The sequence below is a fragment of the Geotrypetes seraphini genome, chromosome 1 (genome assembly GCF_902459505.1).
Source record: "Geotrypetes seraphini chromosome 1, aGeoSer1.1, whole genome shotgun sequence".
Classification (NCBI taxonomy): domain Eukaryota; kingdom Metazoa; phylum Chordata; class Amphibia; order Gymnophiona; family Dermophiidae; genus Geotrypetes; species Geotrypetes seraphini.
Window position 1 is genome coordinate 226,474,073 of NC_047084.1, and position 19,519 is coordinate 226,493,591.

Genomic DNA, 19,519 nt, shown 5'->3' on the forward strand with positions numbered 1-19,519 from the left:
GAGCCTGATTGCATTTCGGGCAAGAATGCGACGCAGTAATCCCCATCCGGGCTGCAAGTTCCGGTGGAATGTAAAGTCTAAGAACAATTTTCAATTGCATTTCCCAGTGAGTAATATTGGGTGACACCTTCTGAATGTTCTTCAGGACCCATTGTAACTGTTGAGCAGTCAACTGGCAATGCAAGTCCTCAGCCCACGCTGTCGCTAATATATCCAGATTCGTCAGAACCTAGAAATGTTAAAGAAGTTCATCTGTCTTGGGGTACCTGGTACAAATATAGAAAACAAAGGAGAAAAAAGTTTGCTGATAGTTTACTAAGAACTTATCGACCTGATTATCTATAAAGTCATATCATCCCATGGTTATATCTTCTCCTTTCTCCCTCTTACTGCTGTTGCCATAGTGAGGGGGGTAACAGATTTCTAATGGTATGCAAAAAGTAAAAGTAAATGCATTGTGCATTACTCATCCAATTTATCTCTTGGGACTTTTAAGCTGAACACCTCGCCCAACAATTAGTAAAATTCATATATCAAGTGACAATGATCTCACAAAAAATTCAGCAGAACCTAACGGGCATGCTAAATGCCAATTATCTCAGCACTTATGCTGTGCCCTAATCACTGGATTCTATATATAGCACCCAGACTTGCATGCCGATATTTTTGTGTGTGCCCAAGATGTGCGCACAAATTAATTGAGTAATGAGCCTTTAGCTACCAATAAATGGATGCTAATAACCAATTAATAAAGTTAATTAGCACCACTTAAGATTTGTGGATGCATGTGGCGGTATTGTATGGGCACGGTGCCTAACTACTAGAATGTAACTCAAGAAGGGTGTGGTCATGGGCATTCCCAAAATTTGCCTGCAGAATGGTAGAATACAGCCTCAGTGCATCTAACTTGAGCGCCAGCATTTACACCAGGTTTCAGCAGATGTAAGTCCGGCACCTAAAGTTAAGCCTGAGAATCGGCGCTAAGGGTTAGTCTGTAAAGGGCATGTGCCCATTACAGAATCACACTTAGCACTGATTTTTTTTCAGCGCTAAATTTTGAGTGCCATTTACTGTATCAGCAATCATGCACATCATTGCCATTATAGAAAATTAGTATAGGTCAGTATTTACATGCCGTCATTGATTAAGCCATGCCAATAGCGGATAATTAATGACCACAACTAAATGTTGCAGTTCATGCATAACTGACAGTATTCTAGAATCTTAACACATATGGTAAGTGCTGGGTATATCCTCGACCTCATCCGTGCCCTTCTCCTGTACACGCCTCACTTGCAGTTACATGGTATAACTTTTGCATGCTATGTTTCTAGAATAGTGACTGACTAGGGATGCAGTAAACTTAATGATCGTCTAATGGCCGTCACTAAACCGGTTTGACCGGTTTTGCGATCGATCGGATTTCCAGACCCGATGCACAAAACCAGCTCAACCCAATGCACAAACCCGGTTCAAAGGCCTTAGTAAGAGCGCCTTTGCGAAGCGACCCACCAATCCCCTCAAACCAACTCTCAACTGCAGTATCCAATCCCTTCAAAACCTACCACAACACTAAGTTTCTAAACCGCGCGGTATGCTTCCAGAATAATGCCAGCTCAATGCTGGTGTTAAGGTCTAGCGCGCGCGGCAATTTAGCGCACACTATTCCGTACGTTAAGGTCCTAACGCAAAAGAAGCCCTTAGTATTAATCTCAAAGTATTACTGCTAGAGATCAGGCTGCCAAATAAGGCCACAATGCCCTAATTTAGCAGCCTGCCTAAGGACCCCGGTAAAGCTGGATATGGGATCAGAGGATAAGGTTCTGCTGAGGAGAGCTTTAAGAGAGTTTGTTGTTCTTGTTAGGACTGTCCCAAACCAGAAACGTGCCGCGTGCAACACGCCCCCTAGAGCTCCTATCCCGCCCACTGCTTTACAACCAAGCAGGGAAGGACAGTTTCAAGATTATTCACATTTTTCAAGTTTATTCACATTTGATATACTACTCATAAGGACACAATTTTGGAGCTCCCACATCCCTTACATCCTGTGCTGCTGCACTGCCTACACATAGCTTGCTTCAGCCCAGGTTCCAAGGGGTTCTTCTTTTTGGGAGGCTATATCTTGGGGGATTGAATACTTTGGGGGGGAGGGGTTGTTGTTGCTAGATGGGGGATCAGAAGGAAGTAGGTTGCTTGTGGGAGATAGGGCAGGAAGCATCAGAAAACTAGCAAGGGTAATCGGGGTGATTTATGCCTAGTGGGATGATCATGGGGTAGACCTTGGCATTGATATATTCCTTTTAAGACAACACTTATGTATGCCTAGGGATAGGTGCAAATGCTGATATCTAGATTTTCGTTTATCTATCTTTTAAGATAGTGACTCTACAGCTAGGGCTACCATATTTTTATCCGGGAAATCCAGGACATATGACCCCGCCTAGTTCTGCTTGCAGCCCCACCCTGCTCTTCCTCTAGCTCCGCCCTGTTCTGCCCCCAGCTCTGCTCTGTCCCACCCCACAAAGCCTTCTCTCTTCTTCCGGATGAGCTTCAGCCATGTCTGGAGGGCCTGGAGCAGGCATGGATGTGTGTGACGTCATCCGTGCATGCTCAGAGGACCTCCAGATGCAGCCGGAGCTTGTTGGGGCTTTCCAAAACCTGGATAAATCTGGGTTTTGGAAAGTTCATCCAGGAGCCCAGACAGTCCTCTAAAAAGAGGACATGTCTGGGTTTTCCTGGACATCTGGTAATCCAATCCACATCAATATGTTTGGCCTGCCCTAACTCCTCCCTCTCACCACCTCTACCACACTTCTTGGCAATGTAAATGTGGTGAGCAATAGTAGATTTAGCTAGCCCCCCTTTTTAAAATGGCCATTATACCTGTATGCCAGTCTACATATGTAAAAGCTACTGTTTAAATGCAGGGATGACTCTAGAATGAACTAATGATGATTTTGGCATATTAAAGCTCAGTTTGGACCAAGTTAGTCCTCTGAGGGTAGCTACTGAGGTCTGTTATTATATATAAATACTGAGGAGAGGGGTCCTCTTTGTTCTGTATAACTGAAACCTAGAATGTTACAAACATCTAAAGGCAAATATTCACTAATGGACTATTTTCTTAATTACATGTGTTTTGTGAATTTAAAATCCTTATGCCTGAAGGATAACAAGGAAGTTTTAACATTTTTATTTTTAAATAGGTAAGGCGAAACAAAGGCATTCTTCTGCTTCTTCACAAATAAAATGTGAGCTTCCTCCAATTTCTGAACATGACCATAGTGTTCGTACAGAGTAAGGTATAGTATGATCAGGAAATACTTAGTGTTCTGTCCAGGGTTATATTTCCAGACAGTTAATTTTGTGCATCTCATGACAGAAATGATATTTCTGTTACTTTTTTTTTTAAATCTCTGATTGTATTTATTGGCACATGAGTTTTCTATATAAGTCACCTAGTATAGAAATAAAGGTTTAAGAACAAATTGGAGCAGAGTGACTACACAGAGACTCATTCTTTCATTTTCATAGACCTGTCGATAGAGGAAGTAATTTAAAAAAAATTGAAAGTGCTCATACAGTTGCTGGCTATATGTGGTGCCACTTACAGGGATATAATCACTGAATATACTAATAAAATTACATAGCAGCTCAGCTGAATATTATCCTTGTTATGTTTAAAAGGATTATTTGAGAAGAAAGGTTTTTAATAGGGCAAGGATACTACCTTGCATTTACCCATGAAACCACAGCAGGACAACAATAGCTTACAGAGAACCTGGAAGACTTGTACAGATTATACTAATGGGGATTTGAGACCCCATGCTGATGTGGATGGTACCCAGATACTTAAAGATAGGACAGCCATTTTGCTGTCCTAACCTTTTCTGGATATTATCTGGTTGGTGGACTAATTGGGTCAGTCCCAGCTCCACCTTAGCGCCTGGGATCACCCTGGCACTACCTGGATAATGCCAAGTCAGTTTGTCTGGATTTTCAGTGGCATTAATACCACTAAAAACAAGTATGGACCCAGTGGACAGAACTTATCCGGTAGAAGCCATTGCTGCCTGTATTGGCAATGGTAAAGCACAAACACAAAATAAATTGGTCAAAGTCTGCCAATAACCTTAATAACCTTAAACAGAGCAAAGAACTAAGGGCTCCTTTTACGAAGCCGCGTTAGCAGCTTTAGCGCTGGCCGAAAAACTACCACCTGCTCAAGAGGAGGCGGTAGCGGCTAGTGCGGCCGGCGGTTTAGCGCGCACTATTACCCGCGTTAAACCGCTAGTGCGGCTTTGTAAAAGGAGCCCTAAGTCTCATAAAGATCTAACAAGCACTCTTTTTACTTTCCTAGGAACAATGCCTGTAGTAAGTGACAATTGTACTAAATCGCACCAAAGGAACCACTTCACTGATTTTATCATAAATGCTGAAAACACATTGAGACTCATATAGTTGATTGCATTGTGGCTATTATGTTATGTTAATCAGGGTTTCTATTCCAATTTTACATATTCAGTTCAAGGTCGGATTACATTACAAGTGGAAGTTATAATGGGCAGTTTGACAAGGACATTCAATAGAGTTGCTAGTACAGGTAGTACAAATACATAGTTAGAAGTTCAAGTAGATCATCATTGCTTCATCGTTATGTCCCAGGAGTTGCATTACACAGTTTAGAAATGGGCTTTTACAATTACCATTTCAGTTACTGCCGGATTGGCTCCCTGTCTTAAACTAAACTAAACTAAACTAAACCTTAAGTTTGTATACCACATCATCTTCACAGAAGTAGAGCTCGGCACGGTTTACAGGAATTGGTATAGAAAGGAACTACAATGAAAGTAGAAGGACTAAGAAGAGAAGTTTAGAGGGACTTAGTATATCGATGAGGGGGAGGTCATTGCAATTTGGAGAAAAGCCAAGTTTTCAAAAGGTTTCGGAAGAGTTGGAGGGAGGTCAGACTCCGAAGCGGGCTAGTAAAACTGTTCCAGAGTTCGGTGATCCTGAAGAAGAGGGAAGTTCCTAATTTTCCTGCATGGGATATGCCTTTTAAAGAGGGGAAGGATAATTTGAATTTTTGAGTGGATCTGGTGGTGTTAGGATTAGAGGAGTTCCAAGATAGTGGAAAAAGGGGAGGCAGGATACCGTGTAGAGACTTGAAGGTTAGGCAGGCGCATTTGTAGTGAACTCTAAGGATTACTGGGAGCCAGTGAAGCTTAGACAGAAGCAGGGAGTCGTGGTCAAATTTGCTTTTAGCGAAGATTAGTTTAGCCGCAGTGTTCTGGATCCGCTGGAGTCTATGAAGGCTTTTCTTTGTCAGGCTTAAGTAGATGGAGTTACAGTAATCCAGCCTGGAAAGAATGATGGATTGTACGAGGACAGCAAAGTGATGTTGATGGAAGCAGGATCTCACTTTCCTTAACATGTGAAGATTGAAAAAGCATTTTTTTACTAAGGAATTAAGGTGGTCATTGAAGGACAGTGTGGAGTCAATGATGATGCCCAGAACTTTGCATGAGTGTTCAAGTTGCAATGTGGTGCCAGAAGACAGTGAGATGTGAGTGGGTAGCTGATCTAATTTTGGGCCGAGCAAAAGTAGTTTTGTTTTGGTCTCGTTTAGTTTCATTTGTACGGTGAGGGCCCAGGATTGGAGGTTCGATATACATGAGGAGATGTTCTCAGAGAGATTGGTCAGGTTAGAGTTGGTCTCGAGGAGGACAAGGATGTCATCAGCATAAGTGTAAAGTGTTTCCAAGGGGGACAGTTGGAGGAGTTTCAGGGAGGACATATAAACATTGAAGAGAATCGAAGATAGAGGTGAGCCCTGAGGAACTCCACAAATCAGTTTCCACGGGAGGGATGAGGAGCCATTCATGTTAACGAAGTAGGAGCGGGAACGTAAGAATTTTGAGAACCAATCTAATACTGTTAAGTTTATGCCATTTTCAGAAAATTGGAGGATTAGTATATCATGATGGACCATGTCGAAGGCTGCAGAAAGGTCGAATTGAAGAAGAACTGCGAACTTATTGCGAGGGTGAAGATGTTGGACCTTTGAGATTAATGAGGCCAATAGGGATTCGGTGCTGAAGTTGGGTCTGAAGTCATGTTGGTAGGGTAGGAGAATGGAGAATCTTTCAAGATAGGATGAAAGTTGGGTAGATATGATGGACTCCAGCAACTTGGTTAGGAGAGGAATATTTGCTATTGGGCGATAACTGGATGATATGGTGGGGTCTAGATCAGCTTGGAATAGAAATGCTTTTAAAAGTTTTCTGAACCTGAGATAGTGGTCACCAGTAGGTACCTAGCATAGGTGACACCGGGGCCCATCATTTTTTGACCCCCCCATCTGTACGAAAAACATGATTTTTAGTAATAATCCACACGTCACACAAGAGTGTACCTAGGAAAAGGCAGCATCTTACATACTGCAATGAGCAGTACACCAATAAACCCATTGTAAAACTAAACAAGCCAGACTAGTACAGATCAATCCTACACAGTCAATCCTAACAGAAAACCATGTCTTTTCAAACACACAGAAAACACCTTCGCTTAGTATGTAATCACAAACTAACCCCTCCCCCTTTTACAAAATTGTAGTGTGGTTTTTAGCCATGGTGGTAACAGCCAGCACTAAAAAACGCTCTACAGTTTTGTAAATGGGGAGATAGAATAAAAATATATAGACAAAGGTTAAACTGAAGCACCAAGAAGCTGGACTTTGCATACAATGCAACACCACAGAAACAGTGATGCATCTCCCCTAAAGCAAAAAACAAACAAACAAACATTTTTCTACCTTGTATTCTCTGGTTTCTGCTTTCCTTATCTTCTTGTCACTCTCTTCCTTTCATCCACTATCTATCCTCTCTCTGCCCATCTATATGGCATCTTCTCTCCTAGTCCCCTTCCAGAAACTTTATGCCTCCTCCTTCCATCTCTCCCTTCACCCCCATTGGTCTGGCATCCATTTTCTTCCCTTCCCTCCTCCAATGGTCTGGCATCTCTCTCCTCTCCTTTCCTCTCCCACACCCCCATGGTCTGGTATTTCACTCTCTTCTCTCCCTTCCCCCCACTTCCATCAGCATCTGCCCTCTTTCTCACCCTTCACCACACTTCCATATCACCCTGACCCCCTTTCTCACCCTCCACACCCTTCTATACTACCCTGACCCCCTTTCTCACTCTCCACACCCTTCCTTACCATCCTGACCCCATTTCTCTCCCTTCACCACCCTTCCTTACCACCCTGACCCCCTTTATCTCCCTTCACCACCCTTCCATACCACCCTGATCCCCTTTCTCACGCTCCACACCCTTCCTTACCACCCTGACCCCATTTCTCTCCCTTCAACACCCTTCCTTACCACCCTGGCCCCCTTTCTCATCCTCCACACCCTTCCATACCACCCTGACCCCTTTTCTCACCCTCCACACCCTTCCTTATCATCCTGACCCCATTTCTCTCCCTTCACCACCCTTCCATACCACCCTGACCCCCTTTTTCTCCTTCGACCACCCTGGTATGCTCCTTTCTCTCTCCATTGAAATCAGCAAGGTCCTGCGATGACTATTTCTGCTGCCTCTGCTCCGGAAGAGGTAAGTGACGTCGGAGGGGAGCTGGGCTGGCAGACGCAGGGATTTGCAGCTGCCGGTTTACCCCCTACCCACCCCCGATGTAACTTACCTCTTCCGGAGCAGAGGCAGCAGAAGTAGTCATCGCGGGACCTTCCTGCATTTCAGCACGGCTACCGACTCATATTTCAGAGCAGAGTTGGCTGTTTTCAGCAGCGCGGGAGCTTCTGGACCCGGCCGGCTGTGCACCCCCTTGAAGTGTGCACCCGGGGCGGACCACCCCCTGCCCCCCTTTGGTACGCCACTGGTGGTCACAAGATCATAGTGTAAGTGGTAGTTGGTTCCAGCATTTTGCTAATCAATATTGGATGGATAAGGTAATTTGCCTGGTAGACTTTATATTGTTGCATGCTGGGAATTTTAAGTGGAAAAGATTTCTGGTGGAATATCTGTTGGAGGCACCCTGGAGTAGGGTGGCCAACTCTGTTAGGTAGTTAAGAGCATTCCCTCTCAGGATCTTAAAAGCAGTGATGCCTATTAGAGAATGATGTGGGGAAAAAATTTGTCCCCTTCTCCGCCCTGTCTCCGTGAGCTCATTGTCCCATCCCCTCAAGTTCGGTCCCCATCCCTGTGAGCTCAGTCCCTGCGAGCTCGGTCCCCGTCCCTGCCCCCATCCCCGCAAACCATCTGATCCCATCAGCACAATCCATCTCTCTTCTGGGTTCCTATTTTCCCCATTTCTAATATCTCCCCTCTGTATCTGTATGCTCCCTCCTGTGTCCAGCATTGCCCCCCCCCCTGTGTCCATATACCATCCCCATGTCTCCCCTTTATGTCTCTGTCCCTATGCCCCATTGCACATAATTTCCCCCCCATGTATCTCCCCTTTATGTCTCTGTCCCTATGCCCCATGTACATAATTTCATACCCATGTATTTCTCTGTCCCTATGCCCCCATGCACATAATTTCCCCTCTGTTTCTGTTACCTTCCTGTATTCAGATTTCCCCTCTCTTCCTTTTCCACACCAACGTGTCTCTCTGCTCTCCAACCGCATCTAGCTTCTTTCCCTCTTTTACCCCCGCTTCCAGCATCTGGCTCACCTGCCTATCCTTCTCCTCTTTCTCTTTCCTACTCCTCGGCCAGTTTTGCTTTGGTGTCCTTTTTTCCCCCCAAGCTCTATGGGAAACTAATATATATATTTTTAAAAAGGTTCATTTCAGCTGGGTCCTCTATCTCTGGCAGTCCCCTCCCTCCCTTTTGCCCGCTGTGGTCCGTGCATCTCCCTCCCTCACCCTTACCTTCACTGGCAATTTTTCTTTTCTTTTTTTTTTTTATTCGTTTATCATAATTTCAACAAAATGAACTTATTGAACAAACAAAAGTTTTCCCAATTTACAGTATAGAAAGGAAAAAAGTACTCATTCAAATTTTGAATATATTATAAACTTTTGAATAGCCCACATTAAGAGGAGAAACAATTCACATACCATTGGGAATGAAAAATTAAGAAGATTTAGAAAATTAACAGAAACCAAATTAGTAGCTCGTCTACCTTTTTAAATCAGACCGGTAAATTGGGATCATTGGTACTCTGCATTATCACTCCCTTCCCTTCCAAAAAAACCTGCAATTGGGAGGGTTCATAAAAAACATAAGTATTCTGATTCAAGTAAATTACACATTTACAAGGATAATGCAACTGAAATTTTGCCCCCAATGCTTTTATTTCTAGGAATCTTTTCCTTCTTGTTTGTGTCATTCTAGAGACATCTGAAAATATAGGAGACTTCTTTTAACCTAAAAAATAGGCAAAGAAGTGCTTCCTTATCTTATAGAAATACAAATGTCACTAGAAGCGTTTTTCAAACTACAACCTCTTCTTCTGAAGTCTCCAAAATTCTTGATAAAACGATAGGGCTTAACAAATCAACATTAGATTGAACAACTTTTGAAGAGGAAGGTTTTTTAACAGAAACAGGTATATAATATATTTTATGTAGAGGAGGAAGCCCATCTTCAGGGTATTTAAAGACTTATTTAAAAAAATGTATAGAACAACTCTTTTGGGGACATTGTAAGTGTTTTTGGGAAAATCAGTGTTCTTAAATTCAACTGTTTGGTATAATTCTCCATATTTTTCATTTTCCTCAAAAACACTATTTAGTCCTGGATAATTGAGGTACAAGAAGACTGAACTCTGTGAACAGATTGTTTTAAGGATTTAACGTTCTCCCTTGGACTTTTAAATTCTCTTCAAACTTTTGCATTTTCACAGTTTGATTTTGCACAAGTGGTGAGATTCCTAGACATACCTTGTGGAGGGAGTCTAATGCAGTCCAAACTGATTCCAATGTAATTTCAGCAGGTCTCTCAAGGGGTTGAAGAGTTGGCAGTTCCCCTTGCACTGCTGAAATTGCTGTAGCCTCTTTCGCTGTAGATAACCCAGCCATGGAATCCTGGGGAGCCAGAAAGCCCGATAGCTCCATAGACAGCGTTGCTTCAGCTGTTTGGGTTGCAGCCAGAATTCCCCTTTCACCTGGCTGCGAAGGAAGCGCTGGTCCCGTGGGGCTGAGTGAGATTTTGCCCCTTAACGCCGATGCTTCCCTCGTGTCTGGATCTGCAGGAACGCCCCGAGGTGAAGATGAGAAGAAGCTGGTGATTGCTCCCTTTCGCGGTAAGGTAGACTCTGGCGGTCAGGCTACCCCACTCTACCTCTTCTTTTAGGCATAGTATTAAGCTCCACAGAGCTATTAGAACACATTTGGATATCGAGCAGGAGCTGCAGTCACTGCGTCCTCCTACCAAGACGCCATCTTGTTTCTCCCGATTTTTCTCTTAACAAGCAGCCGGAGCATTTCCTGAAGTCGTGTGTGGCTGGCTGGCTGGCTGCCTGAAATTTCTCTTCTGCTCTGACACAACTTCCTGTTTCCGGCTGCGTTAGAGGAGAAGTTTCAGGCAGCTGCACGCGACTTCAGGAAATGCTCCGGCTGCTTGTTAAGAGAAAAATCACCAACAAAGATAAAGGCAAGGGAGGGAGGGAGCTGCTCGAACCGTGCGATCAGATTTTAAGTATTTTGTGCGTGTTCCCTCAATTAACTGCAGGGACAAGGCCATTCACTGCTCCACGGGGTGGTGAATGGCCTTGTTCCTGTACCCACAGTGACCAAGTTTTTTTCGTCCCCATTTCAGTGGGTTACCCGCGGCTACCCGCAGCTTGCCGCGGGTAACAGTCACCGTGTCATTCTCTATTGCCTATTTTAAAACTTGGTCCTTGCAGTTATGGGCAGCCAATGTAGTTTCATATAGTAGGGCTGTAGGTGTTCCGATATCCATAGTCCGTATGAGTCATACTGCTGCATTTTGAAGTAGTTGTAGACGCGATAATAATGTTTTAGAGCAAAGAATTAGGACCTATTCTACTAAACTGCGCTAGCAGTTTTATCGCAGAGAGCCGCGCTGGATGTCCTGCACTGCTCCTGACGCTCATAAGAACTCTATGAGTGTCGGAGCAGTGCGGGCCATTCAGCGCGGCTCCCCATGCTAAAAATGCTAGTGCGGTTTAGTAGAAGAGGAGGTTAGTGTTACAGTCAGGATAAGATTAGGGATTGCACTAAAATTCAGAAAGCCTCTGTTTCAAAGTATTTTCTGATGGATCTTAGCTTTCTCATCACAAGGAAAGACTGTTGTATTATTGATTGTACGTAGTGCTCATGGACAGGTGGTTATCAATTTCTACTCCTAAGTTTCAAGATTGTAGTTCTAATGGAAAGTCTGTTTCATTTACTGCAATCCTTGGAGTATAGCATGGGTCAGTTGAGGGTCCTAGTCAAAGGAATTTGGTTTTGTTCTTATTTAGTTTTCTATGATGTGGACACGTTTTGTGACAGTGGTGAGGGTGTTGTCTAATGCAACCATTACAGGTAGCATGGTCGTTATGTCATCTGCATAGGTGAAATGCTTTATTTATTTGAGATCTAGGTTGACTCCCAAGGATTGCATTAGAAGGTTGAACACTGATGGTGAAAGCATCGACATTAGTTAATTAATTGTATTTACATTAACATGGGAACAGGTTTCCCATTTAGGGCTCCTCATTAGCTTTCACTCATATCATCCTTTACATCCTAAGAATGTCTAGATTCCTCACCTCTCCCCCATCACAAGGAGGTATAACCACTGCCTCCATAGCATCTCCAAGCTCAAATACCCCAGAATGTGGAGGATCTGTTTTGAAAATTGGACCAGGGACCCTCTGAATGCTGGTCTCCCCTCAAAATTATATTTATAATACAGTAAAACCTTGGTTTGTGAGCATAATGTGTTCCGGAAGCATGCTTGTAATCCAAAGCACTCATATATCAAAGCAAATTTCCCCATAGGAAATAATGGAAACTCAGACGATTCATTCCACAACCCAAAAACTTTAATACAAAATACTGTATGCTGTGAGCACTTGAGCTATGGGTAAATTGGGTATGACACTTCCATTATGTTCAGCCACGCTCAGCGTAAGATGCGCATATGTAGTGCATGCCTGAACTGTGGGTAAATTGGGTGTGACACTTTTATTATGTTCAGCTGCGCTCAGCATAAGATGTGCGCACTTCAACTGTGGGTTCTGATGATGTGACGCACGATATGTGCTCGTACTGCAAGACAACGCTCGTTTATTGAGTAAAAATGTAATAAAATGTTTTGCTCGTCTTTCAAAACACTCACAAACCATGTTATTCCCTATCCAAGGTTTGACTGCATTTGTAGCATTAGAATAGATGTGCTGATATACTGTAATGCCTAGTTTTTCAGGTGACACAATAAAACAAGACTTTCAGAAAAAGAAATGATCCCTGGTCAGTGTCTTACTTTACATTCTTAATTGTCCCATTCAACCCTTCATGCCTCCATGCAGGTCTATCATGATCCATTTGGGTAGCTCAGGGTTCTCCTCAGGGTTCACTACAAATGCGCCTGCCTAACCTTCAAGTCTCTACACGGCATCCTTCCTCCCCTGTTTCCTCTATCTTGGCTCTCCGCGAATCCTAACTCTACCAGATCCACTCAAAAATTCATACTATCATTCCCCTCTTTAAAAGGCATATCCCATACAGGAAAACTTGGAACATCCCTCCTCTTCAAGATCACCGAGCTGTGGAACAGCTTATCTGCCCCTCTTCGGAGTGCGACCTCCCTCCAACGCTTCAGAAAACATTTGAAAACTTGGCTTTTCTCTAAAATGTAACCACTCCCTCCCTCTCCTCTTTACTTAGTCCCCTCTTTCTTTCCTTTTTACCAAGCCCTTTTTCTTCCCATTGGAGTTCCTTTCTTTAGTAATTCCTGTAAACCGTGTCGAGCTCTACTTCTGTGGAGATGATGCGGTATACAAACTTAAGGTTTAGTTTAGTTTATCCACATCTGGAAGTGCACTGAAGGACTGAAAAGGCTAACTTGTCTTACCCTCTTTTCACTGATGTTTTCTTTTTAATCTTTATTAAATTTTCAGATCTTACAAAAAGTGCATCATAACATACATGTCATAACCATAACAATTAAGCACTTATAAACATTCAGAAACAGTTTATCAATACCCAAAATTACCCCCTCCCTTCCCAACCATCAAAGAAAAGAACAAGGAATCATATAAACATGTACCCACCCTCCCACCCCTGGATGTGCAAATACTATATCAGCAAAATAAATCTACAATTCTACAAAAGACGCCAATGGACCCTACACTAATTTGAATATTTTTGTGTTCCCTGACAAATCAGCATTCATTTTTTCATATTTATACAATAAACATAGATTTGCTCCTTAAACTTCCCGACTTCACTGATGTTTTCTTTTCTTTTAAAATTGCAGCTGTGGTAAGATGAAAACAAAGGTCAGTGTGGAAGATAACTTCATTCAACGTGCTTTGTTTTGGTCTTACGCAGAAGGAAGAAACCTACAAAGACTAAGACAACCCAACTTTTAGTATCATTTCTCAAGCATAAGAATCAGTGACTGGCCAGATGAAGACTGATTAATTGCACTGGAAGGTCGAAGTTTTTTAGTACCTTGTTATCTTAGACTCTGCTTGAAAATGTCATATTCAGAAAGTGAAGGTGAGAATAAGCTCAATACTATATATAGTGAACAAAAAGCTGTATAAGAGTATTAAAAAAAGCAGCAAAAATGACAATCCCTTGTTCAAAAATGCTTAATACCTAAAAAGAAAGGAAATAAATTGTCAAGATTATCAGTTATAGCCTGCACAGAAATAGTCTTCATAGCACAGAGACCAATAAGTAGAAGGAATATTTTTTTCTGAGAAGCCGTTTTGAATATTTTTAGACCATCCACATTGAATAAATTATATAGTGTATCATAAAGATATTTTAAATATATCTTCATTATATGTTTCATTATCTTGTCTGGTTGTTACCAGCTAGAGTTACTAAAGGGTAAAGGGGTCATAGTTTTGCTATATTACTTTTCTATGGTACCTTTCTGTTATATGCAGGTACTTTCTGTCCCCGCTCATAATCTAAGTTTTTTTGTACCTTGGGCAATGGAGGATTAGGTGACTTGTCCAGTTATAAGGAGCTGCAGTGGAAACTGAAGCCAGTTCCCAGGTTCTCAGCCCACTGCCCTAACCATTAGGGCTCCTACTAATATTATTACAGTGCTATTTTTCCATAGGTTCTATTTTATGCAATGGGACTGGGGGTACTAATAACACATATTGATATCATTAGCGCATCTTAATTCAGTAGTGCACTTTAAGAGCTGTAAGTCTTATTTATTTATGCTTTTTCAATAGGTTATCCTCAGAGGGTTTACACGCTGGTGCTACTGTGTTTATGTGTATTATTTGTAAATTATCCAATTACAAAAGAAGGGATGTACAGTACATGATGGATTTTAACATGCAGTAACATGAGAGGGCTTTTAGTAAATCTAGCCCTTAGTTTGTATCTGAGCAATAGAAAGTTAAGCATTTGCCTTCCGTACTTTTTAGCCCACTGCTCTAACCACTGGGCTATCCCTGTTCTTTATGAGTAAGAACAGGGTTAAAACCAGTATGGGATTTTTCTCAACTCATTGCAGGAAAGAAGAAAAAGAATGCTTCTCATATGAGGAAAGGTCTAAGAGATTAGGGCTTTTCAGTTTGAAAAAGAGTCAGCTGAGGAGAGATATGATTGAGGTCTACAAAATCCTGAGTGGTGTACAAAGATTAGGGGATACTTAATGGTTATATGGAAATACTTTTGAAATGAATAGGAAGAAATATGTTTTCACTCGAAGAATAGTTAAGCTCTGGAACTTGTTGCTGGAGGATTTGATAACAGTGGTTAACATGTCTGGGTTAAAAAAAAAAAAGGTTGGACAAGTTCCTGGAGGAAAAGTCCATAATCTGCTATTGAGATAAAAATGGGGGAAGCCGCTGCTTGCCCTAGGATTGGTAGCATGGAATTCTGCTAGGTATCTATGACCTGGATTGGCCTCTGCTGGAAGCAGGATACTGGGCTAGATGGAGTGTGTGGTGCAGTGATCAGAGCTATAGCCTCAGCACCCTGCAGTTGTGAGTTCAAATCCTAGACTGCTGGGCAGGTCACTTAATCCAACCAGAAGAACTAACCCAATATATCCAATGACAAACCAATGCAAAAGAAACTGTAGAGGTCGCTTAATGCTTGAGTACCTGAATGTAAAGTACTTAGGCTATAAGTAGTATATAAATACTAAAAATAAATAAAGAAATCTGCCTCAGTATAGCTATTTTTATGTTCTAAGGATGGCTGTGAATCAGTAAGTATATTTCACTGCCAACTGCAGAGAAACATCTCTTCATCTTCCTCATTCGCTTGGGTAGAGAAAGCAGTCAGAAGTGCAATTCAGGGATGTACAAATGTTTTGTGGAGTTTAAAAATGGGGGAAAAAAACCCTCGTTGTTCTTGTTTATGTAATCTCCCCCTGAAAAAATGCCTTTGCTGTAAAAACAGTGGTAGATGATTTTTCAGGTGGCCACTGAATCTTGACTGACTAGTGAAGCTTTGTGGGAAGAAACCATTGGTTAAATAATGCAAATCAGTCTGCACATTCATGTCCACTGACAAGATATAAAGGTGGTCTACACAAGATTCTAGGCATCCCATGCACTTGAGAGGCACATCCAGGCTGTTCTTGTCAGTCAGAAAGTCAAGATCAAACTTGAGATGAGCAATTCTTCTTTGTGAGGTGATATCTTCTACAAAAGGGATCTCAAACTCTGGTCATCAAGGGCCACAGATCAGTCTGTTTTTTTCAAGATATTCCTAATGAATATGCAGATCTTTCATATACATACCCACTATGGATAGCCTACAACCTGATTGGTTTGCAGCCCTGGAGGCCAGAGTTTGGCACCCCTGACCTACAATATTCACTTAACTGATAACTCTCACAGGCATGGGAATGTACATCAGAGACAGACCTATTAGTGGAGAGTCTATGGTAACTCCTCTTCCTCTGTACCCCAAACTATGCTGAATGTTTTGCAAAGACCTTCCTTCTGAACAGACGCTGTGTGGCACAACTCAGATTCTTTGCTATTTGCCCTCTAGAGTAGTGTTTCCTAATCTTTTTGTGTCTGTGACCCCATGATGCTGGACAAATAAAATTATCCGTGGAAATGCAGAATAATGATGTGCCTATGGAGAGCCCACCTAGGTTATGACTCCCCCCAAACAGGATTTGTGACCCAATTTGGGGTTCCCGGCCTACAGTTTGGGATTTTTTTTCCATGTATAAGTAAATACTCTTCAGTTTTCAATAAACCGACTACCCCCTACCTCTTCTGAGCAGAGACTTATGATTTGTGGTGCATTTTGATGTGTACAAAATATACAGAAGGGATGTGGTGCGAATTGCCAAACACAATGCAGTTATACCACAAGCAGTCTATCAATCTTAGTCTTCAGAAAGGAAAGACTGGTACATATTTTCTTTCTAACACAAAAAAGTATATACAGGTAAACATTTCCTTTATTCTCTTTTATTAATTTACTGCAGTGTTATGTCATCGGACTGGTAATAATTGTAGCAAAATGTTTCCATACCATAAAATCCCAAATACGGTACTGTCATAAATGGTACAAAGTTTCCAAAAATTCTTAAAGTTTGGTGCTCTAGCTATCAAGATGACAGATTACATTGCAAAAGCATGTTGTAGAATAAATTCAAATAATTTAATGGAATTGGATACGTTATTCTACTCAGTTTAACATTTTCAAAGAATGTTAGAACACTATGAAATGAAATGACCAGCTAAAATTAAAAAATGAAATGCAGATAGAAAAAAAATGTATGCATTTAAAATTAATCTTTTACACTGAGGTTATAGATGTTTAAGGGGATAGAACTGAAAGTGTTGTAAGCTGCATAGATTGTAAAATTAGTTTCAGATTTTCTGTTCTTTATGCACTGTGCTGGTTAAACCTTTCAAACGTCAGCATCCTTTAATAAACAGCCTTCATCCTGAGGTCTGTAGTCTTCTGAGTAATTACTGTGTCACATCTGTTGAGGTTAAGTGAAGAATACAGTAATATACTATCATCTGTACAAATCATGTTTTAGTGTCAATATGTGCAAAACTGCATAATGCTTAACGTCTGCAGCTGTTTTGGCATCCTTTTAATGCAAATGTATAGAAGACCGGCTCTGTGGTGTCCTTTGGCACAGCCAGGGCCCCCGAGAATGTGTCATTGCTGTGCTTTTGAGCAGCTGGATTGGATATGTGAAATCTGTAGAACTGGAAGCAGCAGCTGGAAAGCATCCTCGATATAGGTTATGCTATTGCAGCCCTGAGGAAGAAAGAAAAACAACACCAGATAGTACGAGCACAGCATATCTCATCCAGGATTTAACTCCAATTGAGTTACAGTTAGAGGACACATTCCTTAAAACACTGGGTTTTATATTATGAAAGAGAATTACTAAAGTATTCTACACAATTTACAACACACTGTCTCTTTAGGCATATTCTTCCGGTGCATTCCACAAATGTTTCCCAGGACTTTAAATGTTGACTTTACATAAAATGGGAGAGGTGGGTAGACCTTGTTTCCTTTAAAACCCTGCAATTGCCTGCTGCTTCCTAATCCTGTCCTTTGAAGTTTGTGACATGCTTTGTTCTGCTAAGACTGGCACTGGTTTGGTTCAGGGAATGAATAGTGAAAAGTGCAGAGGTCCTCTCCCTTCTATCAGACCCTTCCCTTAAAAAAAAAAAAATTAAAAAAAAAAAAAATCACATTTCCATCCTATTTTCTTTCTTTTTTGCCCTTCATTTATCATTCTACGACTTATTTCTATGGTTCTATCAGATGTACACAGTGCTGTACACATTATCCCCCTCTTTTACTAAGGTGCGCTAACCGATAAGCGCGCGCTAAACGTTAACACGTCCATAGACTAACATGCAAGTGTTAGCGTTTAGTGCGCTCTAATTTGTAAAACAGTAAAAGAGGGCCTATATGCAGGTAATTTCTCTATCCCTGGTAGGATCACAATCTAAGTTTTTCAGTCTGGAACAATGGAGAGTTAAGCGACTCGCCTAGGGTCACAAAGAGTTGCAGTGGGAATCGAACCCAGTTCCCCAGGATCTCAGCTCACTGTCCTAACCACTATGCTACTCTTCCTCCTGCATAAGTACCTCTTTCTCCAGCACTGTTGCCTCCATCTCCCTTTTCTTTTCCCTCCATTTGCCCCTTCATATTTCTCTCTTCCCATCTGCATTGCCACATTCTTCTCTTCCCCACTAACCTCTTCCATCTACCCATCATAGGCAGGAAAAAGGGGGAAATAAAGAGAGAACCCCCCCTTCAAAACAGTGGAGTAAATATTTCATTGGATTGCCTAACAAAGGTATGTGTTGACTTGAGAGCCTAAACAATACAAGGCAATTTTCAAATACAAGGTACTTGCTCACAATAGATCTGCATGTATATTTAGGTTCACTTTAATACAGATTTTAGTCAGTTGTGGATAGCAGTGTGCTAGAATAGCTAGACCAGGGGTATCCAACCTTTTGGCTTCCCTGGGCCGCACTGGCCGAAAAAATATTTTCTGGGGCTGCTCAAACACTAACACTAGCCGATGAACAAAAAAAGGTTGAGCAGGTCTCAAATCTGCAATCACTAATATAGAAAATGTATATATCTAATAATAAACCTTCATTAAAGGGACACTGTGGAGAGGAACCCAAAAAAGCAATAATACTTACCCTGACTGAGTGATCCCTCCATGTGCACCGCTGACAGTGGGAGCAGCCACAGGCTTCTGCATCCCCACTCTGATGAGCAGGGATGCGCGCTCCTGGTTCTCCCATTCACTTCTATTACAGCTACAGTGAGCCTCATCAGAGCGGGAATGCTGAATCAGCTGTCAGCTGCGCACTTGGAGGATCGTTTAATCAGGGTAAATATTACTGCTTTTTTGGGCCTCCACTTTGAGCTTAGGCTCCCTCAAAATGAATATCTCCTCTGCTGTAGCTAGTACAGATCCCCAAGCCTCACCAACTGATGGCCACCTCCTTCCCCCTCCAACTTCCCAAGTTCTGCAGCTGGCAGCAATATTGCAGAGCTGCTGCCTTACCTCCTCCATCCCCCCCCCTCCTTGGCTTTCATGTATGCATGAAAGCAGTGGCAGCTTGAGAATATTGCCATTGGCTGCAAAGCTTGGAGAGTTTGAGTTGCCAGACTGGAGGAAGATGTCTTCAGTTGGCAGGGCTTGGGAATCCCCACTAACTCAATATAAATTGCACTCAGGCGGGTTAGAAACTTTGGTGCCCATCCACTAATTTTGGGCTCCAGTCCCTCCCCCAAATCGGCTGTATATGACTACACCACTGAATATAAAATAATTGTGATGCACATATCCCAAAGCTAACATATTCCAGTTATTAAATT

General features: G+C 42.1%; 2 protein-coding genes across 4 annotated transcripts in view; one reads left to right on the top strand and one right to left on the bottom strand.

Moving 5' to 3' along the window:
* Nucleotides 1-14,951, top strand: part of TMEM156 (transmembrane protein 156) — a 49,595-nt gene extending 34,644 nt beyond the window's left edge. Inside the window, exons 5-6 of one of the 2 annotated variants that reach the window (XM_033929266.1) lie at nt 3,207-3,302; nt 13,452-14,951. In XM_033929266.1, the coding sequence (XP_033785157.1) occupies nt 3,207-3,301 (95 nt within the window). In that variant the 3' untranslated portion in view covers nt 3,302; nt 13,452-14,951. The remainder of the gene's footprint in view (nt 1-3,206; nt 3,303-13,451) is intronic. The other variant, XM_033929276.1, reaches the window with a different exon arrangement.
* Nucleotides 14,952-16,580: 1,629 nt separating this feature from the next.
* FAM114A1 (family with sequence similarity 114 member A1) overlaps nt 16,581-19,519 on the bottom strand; it is a 131,355-nt gene continuing 128,416 nt past the window's right edge. For both annotated transcript variants that reach the window (XM_033947434.1, XM_033947444.1), the window contains exon 14: nt 16,581-17,416. In XM_033947434.1, coding sequence (XP_033803325.1) covers nt 17,315-17,416 — 102 coding nt within the window. In that variant the 3' untranslated portion in view covers nt 16,581-17,314. The remainder of the gene's footprint in view (nt 17,417-19,519) is intronic.